The 22906-nt window shown below is 38.5% G+C and overlaps 1 protein-coding gene across 1 annotated transcript in view; it reads right to left on the reverse strand.

Annotated features, from left to right (window-relative positions):
• Nucleotides 1-22906, reverse strand: part of LOC136836328 (cyclin-dependent kinase 9-like) — a 286298-nt gene that overhangs the window by 198157 nt on the left and 65235 nt on the right. Inside the window, exon 3 of the mRNA XM_067100490.1 lies at nucleotides 16931-17021. Coding sequence (XP_066956591.1) covers nucleotides 16931-17021 — 91 coding nt within the window. The remainder of the gene's footprint in view (nucleotides 1-16930; nucleotides 17022-22906) is intronic.

The following is a 22906-nucleotide window of genomic DNA, read 5'->3' on the forward strand; positions in this document are numbered from 1 at the left end:
ATATATATATATACACAGTGGACCCCAGACTGCTCTCAAGGTTCCATGGACTAACCCACTCGCGGGTTTTTCTATGGAACCTATCTAAAAATTCTCGAAACTTCACAAGATTCGCTGGTTTTTCCATACAGACTGACAAAAATATTCGCGGGAAACTCCATATTCGTGGATGCAGATTTTTTGTCTTTTTCGTATAGCAATATTCTGTATTTTCATATTTATTGTAAAATAACATTAAATAATCATGTAAACCAATAATAACACTATACTACAGTACTGTACATATTGGTATTAGAAATTAAATAATATTAAATATTATGTAATACTAATTGGTACCTTTAATAATAATAAATAATACAGTACTGTACTGTAAAGTTAAATCATACGGATAGTAACTGGTGATGAATGTTGATTTCAGTATGCTGTAGATGATGATGATGATGAATTAGTTGTGCAGTACGATGAATGACGGGAGGCACTGTCATGTTAAGGTATTTGAACATGGCAACGGTTGGTGGTGCACGGTAGGGGCTGTGCGAGTATTTTACTCAAAATTCATGCTCAATGCGGCAACCGCAATTAATGTCATGCAGTAATGGGCTGCTACTTCTCCGTGACTTTTTGCCCTCTAACAAACAATCATGTCTACAGTACTTTCTTCTCATCAGTCATTACAGTAATTGTAGGCTATTGGCCAGAGGTCTAGAAGTTGAAGCAGAGCATTCAGAGGACATCTTAATGCACGATTTCCAAAAATATTTTTAGGCCATAGTACTGTACATGCAAAACACACAAACGTGAGATACAGTAGCAGTAAAACATGTTATACTGTACAGTATTGGGTCATTTGCCGATAATTTGCTGCTACGCACGCATGGTACTACTGGTTGCTGCATATATACAGTATCAACACGGATCTTTCTGGCGCGATACAGTAATGCATATTTTATAAAATGTTTGTTGTAAGATAGCAATAAACGTGGGTTATATTGGGTCATTTGTCGTAAATTTCCCACTACGTATACGCATGGTACTATTGGCTGCGCTGCATATACTAACATCGATCTTCATGATACAGTACGTGCATATTTTATAAAATGTTTTGTTGTAAGATGATTTTTAAATATTACATACAAAAAAGTGTTTTAGGATGATACAGTACTCACGGGTAGTACGAGCATATCTAAAATACGTAAGACAACAGGACTACTGCAGGGTACGTATGTTTACATCTGCGGTACGTAGCATTTTCATGTATGTAAAGTATATATTACTGTAATGACTGCTGTGTTATTATTTTGTAAGTTAAAAATGATTTACTAATTTTCAAATATTACAGTACTGTAATATATTAACGAAACACAGCAAAATTCTCAATAATATATATTTGTTTTCTTAAAAGCAGCTTCACCTAAGCCACCTTCTGCAAATACAAAGAAACGCGACGGACGCTGTGTACCAGGATCAGTGATACCGACATACTATTGGCTGTCTGCAAAGCAGCCAATCCAGAAGCACCATTCATTTTCCTTGGCGCTGATTGGCTGTTCACTTAGCGCTGATTGGCTGAACATTCACAACCAACTTGCGAACACGGAAATCTGGGAAGACGCTCCACGGCATCATCTTCAGATTGTGCGTATAGTTCGCAGCATCTTACCCTGTGAAACCAAGCTTCTGTCCGTTTCGATTTTTTATATTTGTGCATCAGCGGTATTCGGCCCTAAAATGCCTCCTAAAAAATGCCCTGCTCCTTCAAAGCCTTCTGGCAAAGAGTCTAAAAGAAAGAAGTCTGTTATGAAACTCGAGAAGGTGAAACTTCTTGACATGTTAAAGGAGGGCAAAAGTTTTGCCGCGGTTGGTCGCCATTTCAGTGTTAATGAGAGCACTGTGAGATATATCAAGAAGAAAGAGGCGGAGATACGCAAGTCTGTAGCATGAGCGCTTCGCAGTGCAAAGACAGTTGCAACAGTGCGATAAAACACCGTGAAAATGGAATCTGCTCTGGCAATCTGGATAAAGGACTGCCGTGGAAGAAAACGCGCCCTCGACTGAACACTACTATTCGCGAAAGAAAGCACGATACACTCCACCAGCAGTTATCAACTGCTAAGGAAGGCGACGCACGTAGTACGGCAGAGGAAGAAGAAGGGGCGAATTGGAATTTCTAGGCTTTGATGAACCAGCAGAAGAAGAAGAGGGGAAGGAACCCGCGCAGGACCATCATCAGCGCCTCAAGGTTTCCAGGCCAGCAAGGGGTGGTTCCACCGATTTCAAAGCGGTTCAACTCTAAAGTCTGTTACTTCTGTAAGGGGAAGGCATCTGCAGACACTGAAGCAGCCGCGAAATATCCGGGAGGCTCTAAGAAGATCATCGAGGAGAAGGGCTACCATCCAGAACAGGTGTTCACATGGATGAGACTGGCCTGTTCTTGAAGATGCCTGACATACCTTATGAAGGACTTGCCAAAGCCTCCGGATTCAAGGCCCAGAAGGAGGGTTACCTCCTCATCATGTGGAATGCAGCTGGTTTCATGCTTGGGTTCAGGCCTCATTTAAGGTTGCAAACCCCAGGGCCCTCAAGAATAAGAACAAGGCATTGCTTCCTGTGTTCTGGATGCATAACCCTAAGGCCTGGATCACCAAAGGCCTCACAGAGTACTAGTTCCATCAGAGCTTCGTCCCACAAGTTAGGCAATACCTGAACGACGGCCATGGGAGTTCAAGGTGTTACTGATATGGATAATGCTGGTGGCCAATTCTCCGATCTTTCTTACAAGGGAGTCCAGTTTGAGTTCCTCCTCCCAACACCACCTCTCTCCTCCAGCCTATGGATCAGGTCAAGATCCGTGCCTTCAAGGCACTCCCATACCAGGAACTCCCTCCAGCACCTTGTAACTGCAATGACAGGATAGAATTTACACTAAAGAATATTGGCAGAAATTCATCGATTGCCACATGTCTGGAGCACTTACCAGCCATCACTGAATGACAAGAAGAAGGAGACTTGAACGCTATTGGAACAAGTTGTGGCCGAGTGTGTTCATGATTACAGGGGCTTCTCTCCTCAAGAAATTCAACATTCGCCATTAATAAGGCTGTCCAGTTGGCGAGGACTTAGGTGGGGAAGGCTTCGGTGATTACTCAACAGGATGAAATTAAAATCTTTATTGATGCTCACTGACCCTGATCGACCAGGATTTGGAAGAGCTGACGAAGTCTGCCAGTGAGGAAGAAGATACGCCAGGGTTCAGGGGAGGAGCAGGAGGAAGAGGAGAGCGGCCTGACTTTGGAACGTTCATGGTACATTAAGAGAATGATCTGTGGCTGCGTGAGTATGTTTCAACATGGGATCCTTCTTATGGGAACACTCCTTAAAGTTTTCAAACATGCTTGATTCAGCATGGAGCCCTATAATCAAACCTCATGAAAAAGCAGCGACAGCAGCTGCCTATCACCATGTTCTATCAAACTGGACGTAAGGCCCCCTCCAAAGCCTCCCAAATCACCTCGAAGAAGTGCCTCCCAGTCGCCTGGAAGTAGTGCTCTCTCGCCAATCGCCTGAAGAGCTCTCCCAACCGCCTGAAGTCGTGCCTCCCAAATCACCCGAAGAAGTGCCTCCTGAAGGTGAAGAGGCACCCTCAGATGAGTTGTAACAACTCTGCTTTGCTGTGCAGTCATATCTTCATCATTATTCATCGCACTGCACAGCTAATTCATCATCATCTTTAATCAACATTCATCGCTGGTGAGTAAATTGCGTGATTTGACGATGTAGTAATCTTAATATATAAATACAGCAGTATGAAATTTCAAAATGTGCATGAATTTAAAGAAGTTTTTAATTTCTTTTGTGAATTACATATACGTGAAATAACAATGTTCCCGAAAAGAAAAAACGGACGGCTTATAACTGTATGAAAGAAATGCGACTGAATACGAGGGGACTGGATTATTTTCACCTACAGCTGTAAGCCATACAGTATGTAATGTATAAATGTAACGATGAAATGCTTAAGATGACTGAAATTATATTTAGTATCATTTCAAAGATTAATACAGTAATAAGGTACAGTTTAATGTATATTTGATGTAGGCTGGTATTTTTAGGCATACAGTACTTTGGTGTTGACCTTTCATGGTAGACAAGTACAAATATACGTAGTATTAAATTTTTTAAAATGTGCATACGTTTTGTAAATTTTCTGTCTCTCTCTCTTTTTGTGAATTACATACTGTATATGTAAATACCAATGTTCCCCCCGAAAAGAAAACGGAACGGCTTATAACTGTATGAAAGAAAATGTGTGGCTGAATACGTAGGGGGGACTGGATTATTTTCACCTACAGCTGTGTCATACAGTACGCACGTATAAATGTAATGATAAATGTTTGAGATTTGGCTTGAAATTATATTAGTATCATTTCAAATATTAATACAGTAATAAGGTAATAGTTTAATGTATATTTGATGTAGGCTGGCATTTTTGTGTTATTACTTTGGTGTTTGACCCTTCATGGTAGACAGGTATAAGCATTTTTAGAGGGGCATTGTAAGCATTCGCGGATTTGAGCTATTCGCGGGGGGGTGTGGGACGCATCCCCGAGAATATGGGGGGTCCACTGTATATATATATATACTCGTATATATATATATCTAAATTTGACTCACATCAGGATTGATCCCAAGTCTTTCATTTGACAGGCAAAGGTGCTGCCCACTAGGCCATACAAGTCATAAAAGAAGTTGGAACCTGAGGGCAACTGCACCCAAGGAATTACCTGGGCAAGCTAACCGCTTGCATACCAGTGTGTTTTCCCCAACTTCCCGACTCAGCAATGACCCAACTGACAGCATCTCATTCGAATTATCCCTTCTATTATGACTTGTATGTTATTATTATTATTAATAAAGTAGTTTAACCAGACCACTGAGCTGATTTTCAGATCTCAAAGGGCTGGCCTGAAGGATTAGATTAAAATACTAGGTCCAGGCCTGAGGCCAAGCGTTAGGACCCAATAGATCATTCGGTACAATGATGAATGAATTAAAATGAAATTAAAAACTGCATATAGGCAATATCCATCAGCCTAGTGGCACCCTTGCCTTCCAATTGAAAGCCCTAATTCGATCCTGACAAGTAGTAAAAGATATATATATATATATATATATATATATATATATATATATATATATGTGACATTTTTATCACACCGTGATTTATAAGTACAAATCATGAAGCTACAAATATCGCTAACCCTTAAACGACTGGATGTATCATGTCGACTAAACTTGTCTGTCGGGTGACGAGCGGACATACCTTACGTCGAGTACAAAAAATTTCAACCTTCGGTCAACTTTGACTGGACCGAAATGGTCAAAAAACGCAATTGTGAGCTAAAACTCTTACATTCTAGTAATATTCAATCATGTACCTTCATTTTGCAACAAATTGGAAGTCTATAGCACAATATTTCGATTTATGGTGAATTTTTTAAAAAACTATTTCCTTACATCCGCGCGTGCTAACTCGGCCGAACATCCCAGAAATTCTTTCGTCACTTTGTCGTAATGCTTGCACCGTTTTATATTAGTCGTTCCATAAAGTTATATATATGAAAATGTGCGCAATTTCATGTAGAATACAACAAAAAATAACTCATGGTTGTAGCTTCTATCAGTTTTGAAATATTTTCATATAAATCACAACTGCCAAAATTTCAACCTTCGTTATCCTTTAATTCTAATCGTAAAATGGTCTAAAAATGCAATTGTAAGCTAAAACTCTTACATTCTAGTAATATTCAATCATTTACCTTCATTTTGCAACAAATTGGAAGTCTCTAGCAAAATATTTCGATTTATGGTGAATTTTTGAAAAAAACTTTTTCCTTACGTCCGTGCGCTAACTTGGCCGAACATCTCAGAAATTCTTTCGTCACTTGTCGTAATGTTTGCACCATTTTATATTAGTCGTTACATAAAGTTTTATATATGAAAATGTGTGCAATTTCATGTAGAATACAACAATAAATAACTCATGGTTGTAGCTTTTATCAGTTTTGAAATATTTTCATATAAATCACAATAAATAGAAAAATTCGACCTTGTCAACTTTTAATTAATTTAAAATGGTTTAAACGTAATTGTAAGCTAAAACACTTACAGTCTAGTAATATTCAATCAATTAGCTTCATTTTGCAAATAAACGGGAAGTCTCTAGCACAATATTTCGATTTATGGTGAATTTTTGAAAAAACATTTTTTACATTCGCGATACAAATTCATGCATCATTTGTGATATTTGTCTGTGTTAGTTGATCGCTTTACAATTTGTTATATACCAAAATCATCGCAATTTAGTGTACAATACAAAAAAAAAAATAACTCATTAGCTTTAACCGTTTTGCTCACAGCGCGATTTGTATACAATTATATATGAAATTTTTTTTTGCGGTCATATATTTCAATATTTATATATGATATTTTTTCATTTCTGATGGTTGCGCTACTAAACTTCAGGTACGTCAAAAAGGAGCCAAAAATTAACTCTATCTTAAAACTAAGCTCAGTGGTAACGCCGACTTGGAGCTGCTGGATGCGATTCGTGTCACGGATCGAGACTCAGCAGTGCCCATCCATTTATCACTTATAAATTCCCCTTTGGCGATAATTCCCCATCAGGGATATTCCAGTCTGTTTCCTGTATGTTGCTACCTTCTGTGTTGCCACCTTCTGTAAGTCAAAACCTGCTGGTAGTTGTCATGACTTCTCGCAAATGATGTTGGTGTTGAGGGGGATGATGTTCTTACAGCAGTCCGGAAACCAAAACACCAAGGCCGACTCCATCCTTCACGATGCTCTTATCACACAGTGGAAACCTTCTTGGCACTACTGTAGAAGCTTATAATCATGGCCTTCCTAACTCTTGATGAACTGCACAGTACTCTCATTCACGCCATACTGACATGCTACTGTGGCGTAACTTTTCCCTTCATTCAACATATCCAGAAGTCCTACCTTCTGGAGCGTCATGACCTTCCTCTGGCGCTTAGGCTCTTTGCCAGAAGCCTTAGGAGCAGGGCATTTAGGAGGTATCTTAGGGCACAATTCAAAAAGATACACACAGATTAACACTGCAAACACAGATGCCGAAAGTACACAGCCAATCAGCACCAAGGAAAACGAATGGTTCTCCTGGACTGGCTGCTTTGCAAACACCAGGTAAAAGTGTGTCAAGTATCACTGTGCCTAGGTATTTCAGCTTCCCAATATTCATTTTCCTTTCATGAGCTTTGTGTTTGAAATTTCTGGGGGTGGTTTTGGGGCAAACATTTTTTAACACGTTGACTGTGATTGGCAACTCTGCAAATTGTCCCAGTGGGCGATAACTCTAAACCCATATAAAATCAATAACCAGCAAGCTATTTAACTGAGATGTTATATAGTATTTCCATGAGATAAGCTGAGTGCTCAGACAGTGTAAAAACCATGACTTTATCTGGCACACTTCGCCTGACATAATGAAAGTCTTTGCTAGAGGCGTTGTGTACCTAATATGGACAAACTAGATGTGGTCATATATGGTTCATGTCGCCCAAAATGATTAAAACATTTCTGTAGGTGTTGTGTGCCAAATATGGTCACACTTTGGATGGGCAGATATGGTGCATATCGCTCATAATGATCTCAGGAATTACTGTATACGACATGTACCAGATGAGGATCATGCTAGGTGTGGCTGGAAATGGTACACACCACCCTGTATGACATGTATGTGACATGTGGTCAGTTGAAATGTGTAGATTTTCAATATATTTTCATTTTACAGACAATGCCCACACACACACTCACACATATATTCAGTATATATATATATATATATATATATATATATATATATATATATATATATATATATATATATATATATATATATATATATACATACAGTAGAACCTTGGTTCTCGACGCTAATCGTTCCAGAAGAAGTGTCGAGATTCGATTTTGTCGAATTCTGAGTTAATTTCTCCCATAAGAAATAGCTGAAAATGGATTAATCCATTCCTGACCACCAGTCATTACCCCAACCTTGCCTTTTTATACAAAACTTTACACAAATTAAAATTAAATAGGTTCAGAGTTGAATAACTTACTGTATCAGAAGCACTTTTTACATTTTAAATGCATACTGTATCAAAAAAGTTGGCCTATGACCAATGCAGCCGTATTACCGATGATATACCGAGCCATAGGCTAGGCTAAGTAGCCTATAGGCACTACCAGAATGTACTGTAACAGGTACACATGAAAACTGTTGTTAATAATGATAACATTGAAAAAACAAGCCATATTATCACATGAAATCAATAATACAGTATTTATAAACCGAATTACTGTATGTCTGTTATCATAAAATTAAGAAAAATTTTAGAAATTACGTTGTTTCTTAATTTTACGATAACAGACATACAGTAATTCGATTTATAAATACTGTAATGGGCTTTAAATGCTTTTAAATAAGCATGGGAAGAACGCCACCAACAATGCCAACTAGCGACAACACTTGAAACTCTTTTTCTACAAACATCATATGGTTCATCAGGTCGGATTCCGGTTTGTTGTTTGAACTCCGACGAAAATTTACTCAACATTTAGTGTTGAAATCAATTATTTCGAGTTCTAGTACAGTCGAGGATCGACTGTAACTATATATATATATATATATATATATATATATATATATATATATATATATATATATATATATATATATATATATATATATATATATATATATATATATATACACAGTGAACCCTCAGTATTCACGGGGATGTGTCCCACACCCCCTCATGAATAGGTTAAATCCAAAATGCTTAAACCCTCTAAAAACACTTAGAACTGCCCATTTTGATAGCTTAAACCAAGAAAAACCCTGTAAAAATGCTTATACCTGAGTATTTTAATAGTTTTATCACAAAAAGTCCATTTATTCATGAAAATTATATGAAAATACAGTAATTAGTGAATATTTCTCATTGAAAAATACTGCGAATGGGCGAATTTTCCGCAAATGATGGCTAGATATGTTCCACGAAAAAAACCGGCGAATGTGTGAGTCCAAGAACCTTGAGAACCTTGAATACGGAGGTTTACTGTGTGTGTGTGTGTGTGTGTGTGTATATATATATATATATATATATATATATATATATATATATATATATATATATATATATATATATATATATATATATATATATACATATATACATAATATATATATATATATATATATATATATATATATATATATATATATATATATATATATATATATATATATATATATATATATATATATGAATATAAGAAGGCCCATAAAACACTATTTAAACGTTGAAACCATATATTTCAGGCACTAGCTTCTGTGCCCCTGTTCACTGGTAGAATATGGACAGGTGGAAAGTTACAATGGTACTGTATATATACAAAAACATAAAGGTGTGGCCCTAGGCCTCCGATGTTATGGAGGTGGCGTTTCTCAAGGAGGAGGAGATTGACCAAATTCCCTAGTGGTTTTTGGCCTCATTAGCTCCCGTTTGGCAATGGATCTGGCGGTCTCGTTTCTTGGGTCATCTTCCTCAGGAGGGGTTTGAGGATTAAGGTGTCGATGTCATCCGATTTCCAATGGCCTCCTGACAGGTTCATATTGTTGGTTTGATTGATGATAGCAGATTCCTAAAGTGCTTCGACTTCAGTGACAGTGATCTGGATGATGAGTCAAATGGGTTGTATAAAATCCAACCTCTCCTTGACAAACTGAACCAAAGTTTCAAATCAGTATATTCACATGGAGAAAGTCCTTGCCATTTAATAAATGAGTCAATGGTTCCCTTTCGTGGCAGAGTGGTATTTCTACAGTACAATCCAGGTAAAGCCCATAAATATGGACTGAATCTTTACAAACTTTGTGCACCAAATGCCTACACATGGAATGTACAAATTTACTCTGGAAAGATGGCCCCCTTTGCCATCGTTTAATCATTCAAAGGTATAATCCAGTCTGTGGAGGTAACTCCACGATACTAGTAAAGGCAACTCGGGGTTTCGAGAAAACCCAAGTACCAGTGGTGATGTGAGTCCCGCTCGAGACTCTCACACCTGGAGCTTCTGAGTCACGAGCGAATCGATCATCGGTTGCTCCCTCTACTCGAGTGTCCGAGGAAACTCGAGCAGAAGAAGGATTATACCAGTCCATGAAGATAACTCCACGGTGCTGGTAAAGGTAACTCCAGGTTTCGAAGAAACTCAAGTACAGTACCCGGAGTGATACAATTCTCCTTGGAGGTTCGCGCATTTGAGCTTCCGAGTCGCATACACAACGATCATTGGTTGCTCTCTCTCTACCCAAGTGTCCGAAGAAATAGGGGTGGCGGTACAAACTAGTCCAGGAAAAAACTTCCTGGAACTAGCATAGGTGCACAGGTTACCTCTTCAACGTGTCATATCTGAGGAGACCTGAGCACCTGGTGTTCCGGGTTGCAGGGACTCGCAACACAGTTCCCGAGTCCAAAGACATGGGAGAGCACCAAGTAAATGAAGGCGAAGACAACAGTGATGAAAGGATTCTCTTCTTCAACTTCTACCACAACAGCATCACTGTCCCAGGACCCTTACAGCATTTCCGTGTAGGACTGTGAAGGAGGAATGAGCACACACACTCTGGACTCTCTCTCCCTCTCACCAAGCCAAGCCATGGGTTCCGTGGGAACCCAATCAGCAGTTGCTCCAAGCCCATAGACAATGCAAAATGAGCCATTGGCAACATACAAGGCAATACTGCAAGTATTGCTGGCGAGAGAACCCTTACTTCCCAGGCATTCAATCTCTACAACAACTGAAAAATACTAAAACATTACAGATGTCAAGGAAAACTTCAGCATACAAACCTTCCTTCGTACACCAAAGAAATAAAATTCTCCCTGAGCGAACGTGGCACACAGCAAAACACGTAACCATAATGAAAAAACCAGTTTAATCTCATTGCCTTGGCAACGATAAAACCAGTTTGACACATCATCAGCTACTAAAAGTCGTAGGGTTTACGTATATCAGTATGAACAACTATATCAAAATACTGAAAGCATAAACTCAAGAGTAAAACAAGGAGTTGTATTTGCAATATCAACAATACACTAAAATGTAAACAAAGTCAAACAGCAGGCAGAGAGGAGAAGAGCGCACGTCCTTCTTCGCCAATGGCCAAAAGCAAAGTGGGTGTATACCAACTGGGTGGGCATGAGTTACACCCATAGTCGGTAGTTAACTACATACTTCATCACCTTCTTTAGGGTTAAACGGCCATTTCCAGCTGCACTGAAAGTCTGAAAGTAATTCCTATTGTAAAGGACCGATGGTTTGTATACTGTACAGGAACAAATAAAAGAACAAACCAACAGAAAACCAAATGCATCTGTCAAACTCCTACCGAAACCAGTGACAGAAGTAGACTGATCAACTATGTGTGTTTATGCCTATTGGTCCCCTGGTGGAGGGTGGGGGAAGTAGATGGATAGAAGATAGACAGTCATAGAAAACCAAGTGTTCTCGTTTCTTTTTTTAATCAGTTGAACTACCAATGGCACGGAAGTAAAAGCTGTATAATGGAGAGTTACGGTTCATTTCAAAAATTATCTTTTACATACTATAATATGTCTTACAATATGTAAGTTTTCTGTAAATTTAATAAGTTTCTGCACTATTGATATATTCTCTCATGTTTGTCATGTACTGTGTGATTTTAGAGATAAGATGCATTTTCCTATTAGGCTCTTGTGTTCACACCTGAATGCTTGTTCAGGTGTCAAGTAGGTGACCAAAGGAAATCCTTTATATGAGAGAGACCCTAAATCACTAAGTTGTCAACTAAAAGGGAGATAAGATAAGTTAGATAACCATGGCTGGTCTAAAAGTTTGTTGTTTGCACAATTGTTAAGAAAGGAAATCTTCCATTAGCTAAAGAGATATGGGATGACATATTTAGATAAGCTGCCTGATCCAGAGGCCTTTTCTGTTTGAACAGGTGTAAGTACAGGAAATCCCTGTCAATTATACAGATGAGAGGACAGGCCTATACAGCTCTCTAGAGCCAGGGAAAAAAGTTATCTTGTTTATTTTCCCTTCTCCAGGGAAGAAACTGTTTATTCCTGTTTTTTCCCAGGGAAGAAACCCAGAATGACCCATTTCCAAAAATGCCTAACTGGCAACACAGGTTTACTCTTACAGTAGAATTTTGGGAAGTTGATCAGTTCAGACAGAGACTCTATAGAGTTAGGTTGGTCTCTCTCTCTCTCTCTCTCTCTCTCTCTCTCTCTCTCTCTCTCTCTCTCTCTCTCTCTCTCTCTCTCTCATCCTTCAGAAGAGTGTCAAGATCATGGTCACCTCCAAACAACAAAATTCATGGTCACACTTCAAACATATAAGTTAAAATATGAGTTTTTGGAAACTGTTACTGTAACAGCGCCAGATAAAAAGAGTGTTTTGAGCTGCAGCAAGAGTTTTGTAAAAGTGTTCAGAAACTTAGCATTCTGAAACTTGTATAAGGTAAAGTGGTTTGTACTTACTTTTACCATGGTAAAATAAGTGTCAGATAGATTTGGACTTAGTGAAATTACAGCTGATAAATCTTTTTTGCATTTTTTGTAAGTTCTTGTTTTTGCATTTTTGTGCGTTCTTGATTTTGCATTTTTGTATGTTCCTGTTTTTGCATTTTTGTGTGTTCGTGTGTTTGCAATTTCATAGTGTCACCTAAACTTTTGTGTTGGTGATTTAACATTTATCTACTTAACATTTCACATATGTTGATACTTTAACATTGCATACCTGATTTGATTTTCATTTGTCAAGATTTCTTTTTCAAATCTTCAGTAAATCTTAATAGTTTGAATTTTGCTTAGTTAACGTAATTTCCTGATAAATTAAAGTTTTCGTGAATTAGTCTTGTTTAAGAGTTAATTAAATCTTGTATTGTTTTCAAGTAATAGTAAATTTTTTTCAGATTGTGAATTCTAATTATAACTACTGAGTTAGAAATAAATTTTTGTATTTTAACCCTTAAACGCCTACTGGACGTATCATACGTCGACTAAAATTGTCTGTTGGGTGCCAAGTGGACGTACCGTACGTCGACTACAAAAAATTTCAACCTTCGGTCAACTTTGACTCGACCGAAATGGTAAAAAAACGCAATTGTAAGCTAAAACTCTTACATTCTAGTAATATTCAATCATGTACCTTCATTTTGCAACAAATTGGAAGTCTCTAGCACAATATTTCGATTTATGGTGAATTTTGAAAAAACTTTTTCCTTACGCCAGCGGTAACTTTCGACCGAAAATTTCAGAAATTCTTTAGTCATTTTGTCGTAATTTTTGCACTGTTTTATATTAGCCGTTACATAAAGTTTTATATGTGAAAATGTGTGCAATTTCATTTAAAATACAGAAAAATACAACCCATGGTTGTAGCTTTTATCAGTTTGGAAATATTTTCATATAAACCACGATAACTGCCAAAATTTCAACCTTCAGTCAACTTTGACTTCGACTGAAATGGTTAAAAACGCAATTGTAAGCTAAAACTCTTACATTCTAGTAATATTCAATCATTTACCTTCATTTTGCAACAAATTGGAAGTCTCTAGCACAATATTTTGATTTATGGTGAATTTTTGAAAAAAAAACTTTTTCCTTACGTCCGCGCCAGAAATTCTTTTGTCGCGTTGTCGTAATGTTTGCACCGTTTTATATTAGTCGTTACACAAAGTTTTATATATGGAAATGTGCACAATTTCATGTAGAATACAACAGAAAATAACTCATGGTTGTAGCTTTTATCAGTTTTGAAATATTTTTATATAAATCACGATAACTGCCAAAATTTCAACCTTTGGTCAACTTTAACTCGACCGAAATGGTAAAAAAACGCAATTATAAGCTAAAACTCTTACATTCTACTAATATTCAATCATGTACCCTCATTTTGCAACAAACTGGAAGTCTCTAGCACAATATTTCAATTTATGGTGAATTTCTGAAAAAAAAAAAAAACTTTTCCTTACATCTGCGCCGCGGTAACTCGGCTGAACATCTCAGAAATTCTTTAAATCACGTTGTTGTAATGTTTGCATCGTTTACATTAGTCGTTACATAAACTTTTATATATGAAAATGTGCGCAATTTCATGTAGAATACAACAGAAAATAGCTCATGGTTGTAGCTTTTATCAGTTTTGAAATATTTTCACATAAATCAAGAAAACTGCCAAAATTTCAACCTTGGTCAACTTTAACTCGACCAAATGGTAAAAAAAACGCAATTGTAAGCTAAAACTCTTACATTCTAGTAATATTCAATCATTTACCTTCATTTTGCAATAAATTGGAAGTCTCTGGCACAATATTTCGATTTATGGTGAATTTCTGAAAAAACATTTTCCTTACATCCGCTGCGGTAACTTTCGGCGAACATCTCAAAAATTCTTTAAATCACGTTGTCGTAATGTTTGCACTGTTTTATATTAGTCGTTACATAAAGTTTTATATATGAAAATGTGCGCAATTTCATGTACAATACAACAGAAAATAACTCATGATTGTAGCTTTTATCAATTTTGAAATATTTTCATATAAATCACGATAAATAGAAAAAATTCGACTTTTGGTCAACTTTAACTCGACTGAAATGGTAGAAAACTGCAATTGTAAGCTAAAACACTTACAGTCTAGTAATATTCAATCAATTAGCTTCATTTTTCAACAAATGGGAAGTCTCTAGCACAATATTTCGATATATGGTGAATTTTGAAAAAACATTTTTTTACGTCCAGCGTTCAATTCATGCATCATTTTGTGATAATATTTTCTCTGTGTTGCTTTGATCGTTTTACAATTTGTTATATACCAAAATCATCGCAATTTAGTGTCAATACAAAGAAAAACAAAATAACCTGTTAGCTTTAACCGTTTTGCTCACAGCGCGATTTGTATAAAATTATATATGAAAAATTTTTTTTGCGCTGTTATATATTTCAATATTTATATATGATAATGATATTTTTTTTCATTTCTGATGGTTGCATACTAAACTTCAGGCAATGACAAAAAAAGGAGCCACAAATGAACTCTTAATCTTAAAAACTAAGCGTGCTGTGATTTTTTGAAAAATACTTTTTTTCCGCTTCGGCGCTAACTCCCGAACGCCGCCGGCATACGGGAGACGTTTTTGTAAATAGAGGCTCGGTGTTTAAGGGTTAAAAAGAGTGCTTCATTTTTGAACACCAGTGAATAAGGTTATTTGTGTATGCACATGGTAAGTGATAGACATATTTTGCTCTCCTTTAGCAGAACTAAAGTGAATTAAGACCAGGGAAACAATTACAGTTGTTTGATATATCAGAGTGATGCCTTTTTTATCTACTATATCTCAATACCTCACACATAACTTGATAAACTTAATTTGATTTTTCAAGTGATAAGCAAGTTTTAAGGGATCACTGTTACCTTTAGAGTGTTCAGTTGTCATTTTATTGTTATGAAGATTTACGAATCTGGCTGAAGTGAGGTAAAATTTTGGATTTTGTAACTAGTTGTGTGATAACCAGGTACTTGGCAAATGGTGGGATATTCCTAGTATGCAATTCATATCACTCCCAATCTCCTTTATATTATAATGAGGGACAAGCTTTACAGGTTTACTCTGTAATAAGTAAATTAATACTATACAGTAAACCCCCCGTATTCGTGTTCTCAAGATTCGCGAATTTCTCTGTGGAATGTATCTACGCATTATTCGCGGAAAATTTGCCCATTCGTGGTATTTTTTACTGAGAAATATTCACTAATTACTGTATTTTCATATTTTCATGACTAAATGCACTTTTTGTGATAAAACTATTAAAATACTCAGGCATAAGCATTTTTAGAGGGTTTTCTTGTGTTTAAACTATTAAAATAGGCAATTCCGAGTGTTTTTAGAGGGGTTTTAAGTATTTGCGGATTTTAGCTATTTGCAGGGGGGGGGGGTTGCGGTTCTCATCCCCTGCAAATACGAGGGGTTTACTGTATTCGGAAACGGTCACTGGGGTACAAGTCATCAACTGTATTCCAATCTTATCTGTCTACTATACTTGATGCACATAGAGCTAAGTCTGTATTGCTACTACTAAGGTGAGTACAGTAAACTCCCGTATTCACAGGGTATCACGTACTACACCCCCATGAATAGCTAAAATCCACAAATACTTAAAACCCCACTAAAAACACTTAGAACTGCCTATTTTGATAGTTCAAACAAAAAAAACTCTAAAAATGCTTATACCTAAGTATTTTAAGCTTTATCACAAAAAGTACATTTAGTCATGAAAATGATAAGAAAATACAGTAATTAGTAAATATTTCTTAGTAAAAAATACCACGAATGGGCGAATTTTCTGAGAATAATGTGTATATATGTTTCATTGAGAAATCCGCGAATAGGTGAGTCTGTGAATCATGAGAATGGGAATACGGGGGGGTTTACTGTAGTTCCATTTTACTATGATTAGGCAAATAAATATCCTTGATCAAAGGTCCTGGTTTATGCATTAGTCTCTCTGTGCCCAATAACTCAGAAAGCTTCCTTGATTACAATTCTTGGTCGATACAAGTCTCCTTGCAAGTATATATGTTTTTTTTACTTCTTTGTCTTTTTTTCATAGCAATATTCTAAAAATGCTCTATTAAGTGTTCATGTTACAAGCAGATATATACACTCGCTAAGGGCATTGTCCCTTGAACTGCTATTCACTTACAAAAACTATTATCATCATCCAGAAACTTTTTATTTTATAAAAATATCACCAGATGTCATCAAATTAATCAACCCACCTTTAGTTCGACTGATTTCCAGTAGACTTACAACATTGTCATGCTTCAGCAGTTTGAGAATTCTTATCTCACGGAGTGCTGTGATGGGAAACTGAAATAAAACATTTCAAAATAAAAAGACATGTAACTCAAGTGTAACAGTAAACAATTATTTAAAATGCTATGAACAAGACTCAATGTCAAGTAGCTAAACTAGACCACAGACTTACATTTATAGACTCATCTTGAAAAGACATGAAAATTTGACCAGTGAAACAGGTAGACTTGACATAACAGAAAAAACTGGGACACAAAAAGCATTGTAGATGTGGTATGCACAAATGCTGCAAAAATCTTAATTACTTCCTACAGTGGAATTCTGAACCACTCTGCTACACAAGCACAGTTAACATACTTTCCTATTACATGATAAGTGTCAGTAACATCACCTTACATCCATGAGAGAATGTAATGTATAATGCATTGTCATGCATTCTATATTACTGAAACACTCTTCCTTATAGGAAAATATCCTTACAGTGACAAGAAAGTTCACCTAAAAATATAGTGGCCAATGAAGATAGATACACTCTGGAATGTATGACTATCTCAAGTCTAATATACACTGCAAAAATCAACGCTATGCTCCAAAATTCAGCAATGTCCATTATCAGACTTTAGCTCATTACTGAATTCCTCAAACATTTTGTTGTACATTTTATACTCTTGACTTTAAACATAATCAAAAGTTTCAGCAACATTTATCTAAACAATATACCGAAGACAAAGTTCAAGCCTAAACCTAACGAACCTATTCACTTGGACATATGGCAAACAGGATTGTTGAAGGGTTTAGATCGATAAGAATCCCAATCATATCTGATAGCCAACCAAGGAGAATTAGAGGTGGATAATGTTATTGTGGAGGCCAGAACTTGGAAGAGGCAAAATATCTCTGTTACCTAGGTGACATAAGTTGCGAAGCAGAAGTTGCGAGAGCAATAAGAACAAGTAGCAATAGTTTGGGCATCAAGGATTAGACTGTATGACAAATGGTATATAAAAAATCCTGATGTGAAAAAATATAGATTCTGGAAATGTATCTGCAAAATGCTCATGCTGATGGCTGAAATCCTTTGAGTGGATTTTATAACAAGAATATGTAAAAGAGCAATTTGGAGATCAGAAGGAAAATAGACTTAAAGTTTGTGTTTTTTTAAGGGAACATATAGAAAAGGGAAGAAGAACAATCAAAGAAGTAGCCAATATGGGTGTGTCAAGTTTGTATGGCTATGAAAAATGCTGACAATTGTCTTCCAAAGCCGATTTATTCCTATGAGAATGCAAACCTTCATCTTCTATACAGACTCTCAGCTTAAGTGAGAGGTACAGTTTGCAGAACATAGCAGATAATGCTTTCCCACTCAAAAGGGTGTTTTTGGACACCACTTTCTGGTGCCTGCTGGTACTACAAACAGACACGTCACTTTGGCTTAATAGATTGGGTTTGCATCTTATCTTGCTCCCCCCCCACCGCCCCCCGCCAAACATTCTCAGGGAAAGGTATCCCTAAAATTCCGGAATCTCTCTTCAGAAACTGATTGGTTCTGAGCTGTTGCTACAAATAATTACAAATAATTTTTGAATCTCTCATCAGAAACTGATGGGTTCTGGGTTTTTGCCACAAAATAATGAACAGCAAAAACAAGAGGAACCCCAAGTCCTCCAAGTGCCATATGAAATACAAGGGCTGTGAAACTCGTCAACACACTACAACAACAGTAAGGACAACAATTTTTGAGAGTGAGATTGTAATCTCAGGCTTCTCCCAAGGGTTCTACGGCACCTGAGTCAGAGTAGAAACGACAAAAGTCACATCCCACTCCACGCCCCATACCTAACAAGGTGGGCACAAATGTTTAAATCTCCTATGAGCATGAAAAACTCTATACAGTAAGGGAGTGGACAAGCAAGTCAGCAATCTGTTGTAATGTAGCTGTGACCAGAGAATGGCCCTTGGTATGTGGTACTTGAGGCTACTGCAAAGCATGTGGCAAACAGAAATGAGTGGGACAAAAAGGAATCTCTGGGTGCCTCAACCTAAGAAGCTGGCAGATCAGGATAACACTCACATTGAGCCAATGACAAGCTACTACGGTTATATGAAAATAACAGTGACAAACACTTGGTTGATCATACAGCAAATCAGACTGACAGGAGGACTGGAAGGCAATTTCCAAGGCATCTCAGAGGTCTAAAAATGGAGAAGAGTCCATCAGGAGCTTCCTGTATAACTGTGTGGCAAACAGGTTGATCACTGGAATTCTTCTGGCAAACAGGTTGATCACTGGAATTCTCCTGGCAAACAAGTTGATCACTGAAATTCTCCTAAGTTTAAACAATATTTCCCCACACAAGAAAGTAGAGACCAGTCAGTCCCAATTTGCTGGTCCTAGTAGCTGAGATGCTTTACCAAACCATTCCTTCTAGCTGGAATATCCCTGACTGACAGCTCAACATCGGGGTGACCCTATTCATGCATCTGCATTGCAACCCGCTGTTACTCACTGAAACTATAGTGACCATTGCACAATCTCTGAATGTTGCAGCTATCAACACCGCAAATATTCACAAGATGTTGATGTGCAGATGAAAGTTATTCTCTGTCAGCACACCTCAAGCAAGCAAAGAGATCTCTCAGGTGTGCACCCCTCCCCATCTAGATGGGTCTTATGAAAGAATAAAAGCTGACAACATTATGGACTCATCATAAGGTTTTGAGGAAAAGGTGATCGAAAGCCCTGAAAGAAAAGCTCCCTGAGAGTAGAGTGTAGGCACTTTCGAATGGGCCAAAGGATGTGTGTATCTGAGAAAATATCCATCCTTGAAGCCCCTCAAGAGAAGAAGTCTCTGAAAGTGGGGTCTCACTTGAGCCAGGAACAAAGTGAGGAAATGCACCAGGAAAGCGAGTTAGAGGTATCAGAACCAGAAAGGAGATTAGTAGGTATCCTTCTCACAGTGTATATACTCCTAAGTCACAATCATGGAGAAATGACTTGACAGGCATCCTCTTACAACAGCAGTCAAAGGGAAAGAATTCTATCTTTACATTCTCTCCCTCTTCCTTGGCTAGCTAGGCCAGATTGGTACCCCTGGGCTCTAAGGAACCCCACAGTGGCTCCACCTGTGCACAAAGCACGGGTAGTGTCAAGAGGGTCCCAGACCAGTCAGCCTTGCTAACTAGATCATTACCAGTACCCTAGGGACTGGAGGACCCCATGCAATCACAGCACCCATGCATGAAGCCACGGATGTAGCAATACTCATAGTAACGTCATTGTGAGTCCCATCAGTCCTCTTCAAAAGAGGACCAAATGCCAGAAGCCGATCTTCTGACCAAGGAAGGACTAGGAACACTGGCTCCTCACTCCCTGAAAACAATGAAAAAATTACATTTTTATGATAAAATAAAGTTTTATATATACTTACAAAGCAATTACATAGCTACTAGCTTCCTACCATGAAAGTCCAATAATTGAAATTTCGCAGTGGCGCCACCATCGCTAGTGTAGGTGACAGGGTCCTGCCCACTATCAGGACTGACAGGTACAACTTAGCAAGAAACTTCAATTCGTTTGAGCCCTGATGTCCATCTGTGGGGAAGGAGGGAGGGCCCCGATTATGTAATTGCTTGGTAATATTCAAAACTTTATTTTATCATAAAAATGTCATTTTTTATAAGTGACTTACCAAGCAATTACATAGACTATGCCACACTGAGAGGAGGTGGGATACATAAAGATAATGACTTTGAACTAGAAAGTTTGTCAGCATTGGGTCAATGCCTGTTGTACCTTAACCTAATAAGAGAGCTGCCACAGGCAATTACTGCCTCTGGTCGGTGCTCATCTTAACCTGTAGAGGGCGTAGCAGGATGGCCAAGAGTCACCCCTACCTTAGTGGGTACTTTGCAGCCATGGAAGTTCACCGATGGCTGACAAAGACAGAAAAAGTGCCCTTGCCCTGGGCAGAGACCAGAATGAAAACTAACGTCGTCACTTACACCCACAATTAAAAACCAAAAAACCAACACCCCAACCATAAAACTGGCGGGTACTCCAGGTACACTGTACTGCCAGGCTTCCCTTAACTCAACACCTTATAAAAAGGCAAGGAGACAGTAGAGGGACAGAGAGCCCCCTATGCTTTCTCTCCCAACACCATGCCAGCCACATATAAAGGCCTTAACATACTACAATTTTCCAACACCGCTTCAACATCCTTAAGGCAGCGCAAAGCAAACACTGATTTAGACCTCCAAAATGTTGATAGCAGAATTGAAGACAAGGACATACTATGTTGAAAAGCAAGAGAAGTGGCAACGGCTCGAACCTCATGATCTTTAATGTTCAGGATCGGGAAGACGTCCTCTTGGACCTGAGAATGCGCTTCCAAGATCAGACTCCTCAGGAAAAAAAAGAGAGCATTCTTAGAAACTGGGCATGAAAGGTTCCTCACTGACCACCAGAGGTTGTTCGAGGGACCCCTGATCTTCTCAGTCTTGCGGATGTAGTACTGCAAGGCCCCAACAGGGCAAAGAAGTCTCTCCTCTTCCTCTGGCCTGACAATGCCTTCCAGCCTCTCAATAACAAATGAGCGGGCCAGGGATGGGAAACGTTCTCGTTCTTGCGAGGAAACCAAGTGAGAAAGAGCATGCCGTGTTACCCTGTGCAAACCCAACTTTCTTGTCAATCGCTTGGAGCTCGCTAACTTTCGTCTTGCTGTAGCCAGAGTTACCAGTAAGAAAGTCTTCTTGGTGAGAGACTTAAAAGAGGCTGAGCATAGAAGTTCAAAGGAGGAGCTTGAGAGCCACTTTAAAACAACGTCCAAGTTCCAGAAGAGTGCATCAGGATTAAGACCTCTATGCTTGAATACTGAGCCAAGCATAGCCCTGTAGCCCTTAATCGCAGAGGGAAACAATCTCCTCCAGAAGAGTAAGAAATCTGCTATCTGGCTCACAGAGGTTTCAGAAGAGATGTTATTCTGTCCACACCATCTTCTGAACACTGTCCACTTGGACTGGTAGAGTCTGCTACAAGAAGCTCTTCAACATCTAGCAATAGCTTCTGCACCCCTTCGTGAAAGCCCTGCTGCTCTGACGAGGCTCCTGACAGTCTGAATCCTGTCAGGGCCAGAACGGACAATCTTTGGTGATACCTGAGAAAATGGGGCTGTTTGAGTAGCGACCGTTTCTGTCAAAGTAGCCTTGGAAAGTCCAGGAGCAGTTGCAGCAGGTCTGGAAACCATTCTTTTCTTGGCCAGAATGGAGCAATGAGAGTCATCGAGACATTTCAATGAGACGTGAGCTTGTTCAGCACCTCTCAGATCAACCAGAAGGGAGGAAAGGCGAACCTCTAAGATCAACCCGAAGGGAGGGGGGTAGGGAAGGCATAAATGTTAAGGCCTGTCCAGTCCAAAAGCATGGCATCCGTTGCCCACACTAGAGGGTCTGGGACTGGGGATCAAAAGAGAGGAAGGCGGTTGTTCCTCAATGTTGCGAAGAGATCTATGGAAGGCTTGCCCCAAAGCTTCCACAGATTGCTGCAGACTTTGGAGTCTAAGGTCCACTCTGTTGGCAATATCTGGCAACCGCAGCTCAGCTTATCCGCCAGGACATTCATTTTTCCCTGAACGAAGTGGGGGAGAATCTTGACTTGTATCTGCTCCGCCCAGAGAAGGAGGTCCTTCGCTACCTCACACAAAGTGAAGGAATGGGTGCCTCCCTGTTTGCAGACATAAGACAGAGCTGTGGTGTTGCCCGAGTAGATCGCTACTATTTTCCCCAAAACTAGCGGAGCAAATGCTTGAAGGCACAGGTGAATAGCTTTTAATTCTCTGACACTGATGTATAGAGACTTCTGGTCCAATGTCCATGTCCCAGAGACCTTCCGAGTTCCCAGCAGAGCTCCCCAACCTACATCTGAAGCATCGGAAAAG

The sequence above is a fragment of the Macrobrachium rosenbergii genome, chromosome 4 (assembly GCF_040412425.1).
Source record: "Macrobrachium rosenbergii isolate ZJJX-2024 chromosome 4, ASM4041242v1, whole genome shotgun sequence".
Lineage (NCBI taxonomy): Eukaryota > Metazoa > Arthropoda > Malacostraca > Decapoda > Palaemonidae > Macrobrachium > Macrobrachium rosenbergii.